General features: G+C 39.4%; 2 protein-coding genes across 3 annotated transcripts in view; both read left to right on the forward strand.

The window, feature by feature from the left end:
• Positions 1-6,864, forward strand: part of LOC130869406 (sulfotransferase 2A1-like) — a 42,118-nt gene extending 35,254 nt beyond the window's left edge. Inside the window, exons 5-6 of the mRNA XM_057761514.1 lie at positions 3,527-3,704; positions 6,752-6,864. Of these exons, the coding sequence (XP_057617497.1) occupies positions 3,527-3,704; positions 6,752-6,864 (291 nt within the window). The remainder of the gene's footprint in view (positions 1-3,526; positions 3,705-6,751) is intronic.
• Positions 421-1,525, forward strand: LOC130869407 (protein FAM32A-like). Of its 2 annotated transcripts, XM_057761516.1 has the most exons (3): positions 421-644; positions 749-894; positions 1,148-1,525. In XM_057761516.1, exons 1-2 carry the CDS (start codon positions 430-432, stop codon positions 870-872), a joined length of 339 nt encoding a protein of 112 aa, XP_057617499.1. In that variant the 5' UTR covers positions 421-429; the 3' UTR covers positions 873-894; positions 1,148-1,525. The 2 variants fall into 2 exon arrangements, with proteins under 2 accessions (XP_057617499.1, XP_057617498.1); XM_057761515.1 differs by having other exon boundaries at positions 749-1,525.
• Positions 6,865-9,748: the final 2,884 nt, after the last annotated feature.

Below are 9,748 nucleotides of genomic sequence, written 5' to 3' on the forward strand. Positions count from 1 at the left end.
GAATTTAATAATTAAATTAAATTAAATGTATTATTATCCAACTGTATCTGTTGCATGGTAGGGCAGTTTTCTATAAGTATCCAGTTCACAAAATTCAACACATTATTTTCTGTTATTGCCCTGATTGTTTACCTTCCCAAAAAATATTATTAATCTTTGAAAATTATGTAATAAAAGTTTGACATCAATAATACCTTCAGAGTTCCATGAAAAGGACGAGAACTCAAAGCAAAGTCTTCACTATTCCAAGTTTCTGCCTTCTTATGGCTGTCTTCTTTGATCAACAATTGGGACAGTGCAAATTTGTGATTCCAGCATATGGGTATCTGAAGCAAGAAGAATATGAATGTGATGGATATCTGAGTTATAGCATGATATCTTAACTCAAAACAGAATAAAAGCTCCCTAAAGGCGCGGCGGGCGAGCCCCATGGAGGCGTACGAGCAGGTCCAGAAGGGCCCCCTGAAGCTGAAAGGCGTCGCGGAGCTGGGCGTGACGAAGCGGAAGAAGAAGAAAAAGGACAAAGACAAGGCCAAGCTGCTGGAGGCCATGGGGACAAGTAAGAAGAGCGAGGAAGAGAAGAGGAGCTGCCTGGACAAGCGCACGCCGGCACAGGCGGCCTTCGAGAAGATGCAGGAGAAACGGCCCGAGATTTTGTGTATTCAGAGTTGGGTCCTCATTCAGTAGTTTGGCCCGAGGACAAGAAGTGGGGAATAGGAGCAGGACAGACGCCGGACAGACAGACACAGCAAATGGAAAGAATCCTGAAGAAGGCGTCCAAAACTCATAAGCAGAGAGTGGAGGACCTCAACCGACACCTGGACACACTCACCGAGCACTATGACATTCCTAAAGTCAGCTGGACCAAGTAACTTGCCCCGGTGCAAAAGACAGGTCAGGCTGGCTGTTTTGCTCACCTCAGTATTTTCTAGAATGCCCTACACCTGCCTGGTACATCTGCTGAAACCAGACTTTTCTGAAACTTGATTGAAGTCAGGCTGTCCTTTCACTGGGTGTACCCTTTTCTGTTTGGACTGCAACATTGTGCTTTGACAGGCTCGGGTCTTTTCTGGGTTAGGGCCATGGAAGGAGGGTACCCTTCCCACCCTGATTGTGGCATCTGTCTTCATCTGCACCATAATGCCAGGACAGGAAGCTCCTACCTGTGGCCCACCACACAAGTTTCCACAGTGCCGCTGCTTTTGGGCTACCTGGACATCAGACCACACAGCCTACATTGAGCAACAGCCACCTGAAGCAAGGATGGGACACAGGTCTCCAGCACATACCCTGCCCCTCAATCCACCTGGTGGCTGCCATTGCAGACATTTCTAATCAATCCAGTTTTCAATGATGGCACCTGGGGCTCCAAGCATATGGCACATGCCATAAGCCTGCTTGGCATTCCTGGCTTAAGGACACAAATACCAGACAATGCCAGGGCAAAGTGCCAGCAGACCTGGTGTGGTGGGAGGGCCCTGGTGCAGATTCTGTAGAGCTTCGTCATCTGAGAGTCTAGGTGAACCTCTTGGTAAACCTGTGCACACACTGTTGAGAGAAGCAACTTCTGTTACCATGGATACTGAAAGGCTACCAGGAATCCCTGGAGCTGGCATGTAGAATAAAGCAAGTGTCAGTCATGAAGTGGAGTCAGTGTGTCTGTGCATGCTGTTCACCACAGGGACACCTTTCCATTCTGCCCTGTGAAGAAGGCACAGCACAAAACTGCTCGTGGGGGAAATGAGATGCTTGTGTTTTTTTAATGATGTATGTGTGTTATATGTGTTGTGTATACACATGTGTAGAGAACAGCTTGAAGGATTGTCTCTGTCCTACCATGTGGATCCTGAGGGGAGTGGATCTCTCAGGTTGTGAGACTTGGCTGTAGGTGTCTTTACCCACTGATAAATCATATAACTCTCATAGTCCAGTTGACACATTTATTCTACTTGTGTTCCTGCCTGAGGGAGATGTGTATAGGGTGTACGTGCCTTGTCTCAAGTGTTTAGGACCATTTTGGATTTGGAATTTTTCTGGATTTGGGCAACACTGGTTCTGTGATATGTCATGAGATATTGCAGTGATTGTCACAGGTTTGCATACATTTCATTTCCTTTCTTTTGTACCTATGCATATAGCCTGAGGTCATTTTATATGAATTTTTCTGTCTTTGAACATAGTATACAAAATACACAGTCTTGAAGAATTTTGTGCATGAGATAATTTAGTGGTGTGAGATTTAGTTATTTGTTTTTTTGTTGTTGTTGTTTTGATGTATGGGGGGTGTTGAGACTGGGTCTCACTGTGCATGCAACCTTGATTGGTCTAGAATACTCTAGATCAGGCTGTTAGATTCTCCTGCTTCTACCTCTACAGTGGTAGGATTGAAGGTGTGCATCACCATGCCCTTTTTTGCTTGCTTTACTACCTAGGTTCTGTAGCCCAGGCTGCAAACCTGCAGCCTACCAGGAGTTTGGCAGGGTGGCTCAGCAAATAAAGGCTCATGCCCCGAAGCCTGAAGACTTGTGTTTGAGTCCCAGCATCCACATGGTAGAAGGAAAGAACTGATTTCCACGCGTTGTTTTCTAAACTCCGTGTGCTCACACACAATAAATGTTTAAAAAATAAAGAAGGGAGGGAGTAATAAGGAAATGAGTTAGAATGATCAAAATGTAAAAATATGAAATTGACAACGGATATATTAAATTTTTTTTGGTTTTGAAAAAAGAAACTCCCTAAAATGCCCCAAATTAATTAATATTGACATCATTCTTATGAAAGTGCTGCAAAATATATTATCCTCAGTTACCCATAGGACACAGTTTTACACGGTCTAAATATTATCTTCTCTCAAAATCTTTGTTCACACTGCTTCATTCCCAGTTATAACTGTCTGGTAGTATCTCTTTAAGTCTCTTTAAATGCTCAGGTAAGTGGGGTATGGTGGTACACACCTTAAATGCCAGCACTTAGGAGGCAAATTCAGGTGGTGGATCCTTTACCTATTTGAGCTTGAGGTCAGTCCAGTCTCCATATCAAGTTCCATCCCACCAAACAAGGCTGCATAGTGAGACCCTGTCTAAAGAAAAACATATCCCAGTGCATTTAGTGAGTGTGTTGGCATACATCTGTGAACACAACTTTACAGAATTGGAAACTGGAGGATCGCATGTACCAGGTCTTCATCTACTAGAAAGTAAGTTTAAGAACAGTTTTGGCATGTGAGATCCTGTCTTTAGTATCCTCTCCTCCCTAAAAGAAATCTGTCTCTGTCTTTTAGGTCCAGACATCAGACACATTGCATTCCCAATTCATTACAAAATACTATGTGTGTGACTTCTGCCATCTGTAAATGTCCTGTTTCTTTCCTCAAAGCTTTCAATGCTTTTGCATATCACGGTGTCATTTCTTTCTCTATGCCCCCTTTTCAGTGTCTATCCACAGTTAACTTCTCTGCATCTGTTCTCTCATATCTCTCTGTTCATTGACCTCTTTTTGGCATATTTTTTGTTTCTTCTCTTTTTAGGACACAAGAGGAACCATAGAGAAGATCTGTGACTTCCTAGGAAAGAAATTAGAGAAAGATGAGCTGGATCTGGTCCTCAAGTACAGTTCCTTCCAATTCATGAAAGAAAATAAAATGTCCAATTTTAGCCTCATCCCAGAAGATGTGATTACTAATGGTTTGAAACTCATGAGGAAAGGTGAAGAAAAATATATCTAGCTTCACAATATGTCAGAATATGTGGAGAGCTTGTTGTTTCAATGAGGCTGTAAGAAAGTTGGGAATGTTTCAAAAGTCATTGCTCATTACAACATGGTTTCTTACAGAACTTGCAATGAAATCTTTCCATGTTGATGATGTGGGTTTCAGGAACTTTGAAAAAGAATTGACTTGTTCTGGGAGAGTATCTTGGCATTGCATATGTCCTCAATATAAAATGAAGTGTAGACATGTTGCAATGAGGCTCTGTAAGGCTCCCTATATCTTGTAACTCAACTCTAAAGAAAATGTCAATGCATGGGACCAAAGATATATCTGGGATGATAAACACTGAAATCACTTCCTACAAAATGATTTAAAAAGATATTGAATATGTCAAGATTACTGACTCATAGAAGGCTCTAGACCCATAAAGACAATGCAAATCATTTACCACTGCTACAATATAGTAGTACTTTCCAACCTAAATTTGAATTGCTTCAGACTCAGGGCTACTCAGTTGATTCTGAATTGTCTCTCGTGGAATGGCAATATCCATCTTCTCTATGTCTGTGCTACCTCTCAATGCTGGGAAAAGATTGTGGGCATGGTTTCATTGCTTTAAAATTAAGGAGTAACTTTGCCAGAGGGAAGAGCACCTGGAATCCCACCTACACCTTATTAGTAAATAATTGGTGAGATGGGAGTTGGTGTTGAAGAAGGAATGAGTCAAATATCAGGTCTCTGGAGATGAGTAAAGAACTTGGGTATAGATGCAGGAATCAGAGAACAATGGATTTCATTTTCTTCTACCAACAATTTAGATGCTTCAGCCTTAGCCTTCAAGCTTCCTACATCATAGAGTGGTGGAGCATGAGACCAAAGTAGGGTTTTAGCTTATTCTCTTCCAAAATATAGTATGTCTCATATATCATATGTTTCAGGAGGATATATTTATATTTATTTACATACACACATATATGTGTCTGATTGTATTGTATATATATGTGTGTTTGTGTAAAAATGTCTGAGACATTAATCTTAGACAGAGACAGAAAAAGATCTAGGAAGAAGCCCACTATCTACAGGCCATAAGAAATGCCAGGGAGAGTCTGAACAAAAATATTTTTGTGAGACTTACAGCTACCAGAACTATTAGGAATTTTCTTACCAACAACAGTTAAGTCATCATGCAGTAGGGTTATCTTGTCCCCTGACACACCAAAGTTTGAGGAGATTATTAGAAAAAAAAGAAGTATTTACTTGTAAGGTGCACAGGATATTGACATATTCTAACTTAGAACTTCATGTGTGTCCCTTCAAAGACATGCTTCTCTTAACTTGACTCATTCATATTGAATTTACTAAAGTTCTGGTATATCAGCATCTATTCTTGTTTATAAAAAGCCAGGCATGCTGTGAGAAACAATAAAATATCTTGTTCTAAAAGTGATGAAAATAATGAAGCTGAGAGTAGAAAAGGATACTTATAAGATTCCACCATAACAGATGGCAATTTTATATACATATTAAATAATGGTATATTATTTGAATATGGTATATCAATAATTACAATTTAATTCTGAATTCTTCATATGTTCTTTAATAAATACTACTAGGGGCTTAAAATTAACTTACATGATTCTTCCAGAAAATAATATGATGATCTGGAGATATAACTCAGATGTTAAAAACAATGACTGTTCTTCCAGAGGTCCTGAGTGATCTGGTGACCTCTTCTGGCTTGCACAGATAAATGCAAACAGAATGATATATGTAATTATATATATATAATTAACAAACAAATCTTTAATAAAAAATGTAATATGATAAAGAAAAGGCTGACCTTTATTGCCAATCGTTTTTACTTCAACTGAATTCATCAATGTAATGCTGGGTAAAATCTCAGTGACTAATTTTTCTGCATAGCAAAATGGAACAATGCCAATAGCTTCTTCAATCATTTAGGAATGCTTTCAACAAACCCAAATTGAGTATGTTCACTTTGCCTGATATGTTTGATTAAATGAAAGCTTTTAGAGTTTAAGAATCATTTTACTTTTTATATTTCAAATATATTCGATTTTGTACATATATACAAAATAGAAATGAGTAGAGCATGTCAAAGTATCACAACTATAAAATAAAAAACAACAAGGATAGGGGATTCACAGGGTTTTTTTTGGAAGAAAGAAGGGGTAATTACAGTGCCATTACAAAGAAAACAAAAGAACAAGACATTATTCTATGGAAGATATGAGTATTCCAGTGTGAAGGTACACACTATGCAGTGTGAAAAGTTGGACAATTTAACATTACAGCTAGAGACATATTATAATGCAGTTATTAAAACCAAAGTATTGTAAAAAGGACAGAGAATGAAATAATGTAGATGTGCATACATTACAAACACCATATTGATTGAAAACAGGAGTCCTGGAACATTCACTGCTGACTGTTTCTGGGTCTCCTGCATCTTTACTGTCCTGTAGTTCACAACTGTGTGTATCTCCAGCTCCAAGAGATACACTGCCTCTAACTTCTGAAGGTACCTGCTTTCATGTGCACCACTACACATAATTAAAATTAATTTTAAAAGATGTTTTAAAAGTAGCTTGCATGCTTTTCAGAACTTCTATAAGTAAACACTAAAATGTAGAAAGAACAAGTTAAGTCAGCTTGGATAATTAAGATAAGAAACTCTGTTGGGATGAACAGTGTGGTGCAATCAGGTATAGTGGGGAGCAGAAATAATCTGGCCATCTAGAGTTTGAGCTAGTGTTGATGCTGTTAGATTTTGTAGTTGACAGGATGGGAAAGACTAAGGTGGGTCAATATTTCCACAGAGGTAGAAGTCTGTTTGCATATTATTGCAAGGCTTAAGAAAGATTATGTAGGGAGTCACTGGCAGTTTCACTTTCTATACTGTTTGTTCCTTGTCAAGTATGTGAAGGGAGAATTGAGAGATATGTTAAGCATTTTAAGTTAAGGAGTGATAGTGTTAAGATCATCATTAAGCCATCTTTGTGTCTTCTTCACATTTTTCAGGCACGACTGGAGACTGGAAGAATCACTTTACTGTAGCCCAAGCTGAAGCCTTTGATAAAGTGTTCCAGGAGAAAATGATTGGTTTCCCACCAGAACTGTTCCCATGGCAATAAATTCTTAAAACTTTTAAATCATGTATTTGTACTGTGAATGACTGGGTGTGGTCAAAGAATAAATCCTATAACTGAATTGTGTAGTTCTTTAATAATTATTAATAGCAGTAGTGGTAATGGTAGTAGGAGTGGAGTAGTGCTAGTTTTATTGTGTTTGTGTGTTTACACATTTCTGTGTGTAGTGCCTTCAGAGGCCAGAAGAGTGCATTGATTCTCATGGGATTGCAGTTACATGATGCTGTAAGCCACCTGCTTTGGGTCCTAGCAACTGAAATCAGACCCTATACAAGCATAGTACAATGCTCTTGACCTCTGAATCATCTCTGCAGCCAAGAATCTTGGTGTTTTAAGTCATCAAATAGCTGTTTTGTTTCATTTATTACAGGTCTGTTAAACATTGTCAGCTAACTCCAATGTGCTTCATGTAATTCCAGCTTTAAAACAATCCTTGTAATATTTTAAACATAAATAATCTACAATAAACTGTACTTTTTTATCTGTGACATTTGGGCAAAAAGGATAAGTAAACTGTATTTATAGAGATTTTCAAGCCTCATTCAAATAGCCTATGGTGTAAGACTTTTATAGACTTACATTTCTACTCATAATATTATACTTGAATTTCACTTTTTCTTCTTTTTGGTAAAAATGTTTAGTGGGCTTGTAAAATATTGACTTCATTATGAAACTCTGATATATACATGTACAACATTGTAATTTACTCAGTATTGCTCCTCCACTGCCACGTCCCATGCTTTTGTTCCTATTATTACATTCTTTTCCCACAAGTGCCCTTCTACTTGCATGTCATAAAGACACTTATATTTAAATCAGAATGCAAAAATGGGAGAAAGAATACAATATTGTTTTTGTATTGTTGTGGTTAAGGGGGAGGTTTTCCTGATAGATAAAATGGAGAATTCAGCAAGGGGCATCTGGGAAAGTCTAGAACAGGGAGAGAAAGTAGTAGACTAAACATGACCAGCAGAATTGCCGAGGCAAATATTTGGAGAGCAAGAAAGGAGGATCAACAGATACAGTGAGAAGGAGCTGCAGGCTGCTTCCCACCGCCCGGCTCTCGGCCACCATCTAGCTTTACCCAAAATAATTACACGGAAAATGGTATTCATTTAACACTGCCTGGCCTATTAGTTTCAGTCTCTTACTGGCTAACACTCACATATTGATCAACCCATTTCTATTACTGTGTGTAGCACCACGAGGTGGTGGCTTACTGTGAAGATTCTATCCTACATCCATCTTGGGCCGGAGTTTATTCCTGTCTGCCTCACTGCCTTCTTCACAGAATTCTGTTCTGTCTACTCCACCCACCTAAGGGCTGGCCTATCAAAAGGCCAAGGTAGTTTCTTTATTTACCAATGAAATTAACACATAGACAGATAACCCTCCTACATCATTTCCCCTTTTTCTGTTTAAACAAAAAAGAAAGGCTTTCACTTTAACATAGTAAAACATACAACAAAACAGTTATCAAGCAATAATTACAGTTACAATATTTATATCTATTTTATCTTTTATAACTAAAAAAAACTATAACTATCTATTTATTCTTCAACTTCATCAGACTCCAGAAGGATATAATATTACCTAAGTAAACAAGAAATAAGCAACTTCCAAACTCTAGAAATGACAGAGACATCTCACTGCCTGTACAGCCACCCAAAGTTCCTCTGTACCATTGGGGCATCCATCTTCAGCCTACAGGCCCATAGTATTCAGTGGACATTTCCACGAAGCAGAAAATTTCAAAGACAGTTTAGTCACTATCTGCTGTGTCCTGCAGAATGTCTCGCAAACTCTTTCATGAGTCAGGAACCCCAAAAGATCATCTCACCTTTAGGCAAGTTTAACAGTCCTCTCTCTGCGATTTCTCCGTGTCCAGTTTATGTAATAGTTCAGGCAAGAGCAGTTTCTTGCCCAAATGGCTATACAACTCTATAAGGAGCCTCTTAGATGTCCATCTTCCTCTTGAAGTAGATGGGTGTCACAAGTAGAGGGGTCACAAGTGATGGTCTCTGACACATGGAGAAGAAAGGTTCCGAGTATGGGGCAATAATCAAATGGCTGAGTACAGGAGGAGCACTGACACCCGATTGTGTCTCACACCTAGAATCTGAGGTGTCTGATGCATCAGGAAGGATACAATATTCGAAGAGTCCATACCTACCATGTGATTGGTGGCCTCCCTTCTCAGCTAGTTCTATATCCTTCTGCCTCTGCTGCCTCTCCCTAACAGGGCTCTTCTTGAAGCATTCCTCCTCAAACTTTTGATCAGCAGTGGAGAGTTTGGGTTCATGGTCTGTGGAGTTACTTGAGAAGCTAAGGTGAGGAGTAGAGCTGATTCTGCAAGGGCTCTGAGGCTGGGAATCTGCACTGGCAGATGGAACAAGAGGAACATGCCCTGTGGGGGAATCTGTTCTGTCATGAGATCCATAGCCAGAGTTACCAGGCAGTTCGCAAGCCTTTTTTGCGATTCTCTTTAGCTCGCCTGTCCTTAAACCAGATCTGGAGAGACAAAATTAAAAGGAGATCAGGAGAAACCAGGTGTCCCATTTAACTCATAAATCTGAAGGTGCTAGAAAAAAAGGCTGGACCTCCATCAGAGAACTGTAAGAGTTACAGACACAGAATAATGAAGGCAGGATGAGCTGGACCTGAAACCCAGAGACTAAGGAAGCTTCTAATAGAAGGTTTATTTTTAAAGGGGATACCTGAGGTTGGAGGCAACTAAGCCACTATGGGGTACAATTATCATTCTATATCACATCATGTTTCTAAATTAGGAGTTTAAAGGGAATGAGAGTCCAACCTTGGAAACAGTTTCATCTGCTTTCGACAACATTTTACTCTGCCAAGTAGTTAC

Source organism: Chionomys nivalis, chromosome 2 (genome assembly GCF_950005125.1).
Source record: "Chionomys nivalis chromosome 2, mChiNiv1.1, whole genome shotgun sequence".
In the NCBI taxonomy this organism is placed as follows: Eukaryota; Metazoa; Chordata; class Mammalia; order Rodentia; family Cricetidae; genus Chionomys; species Chionomys nivalis.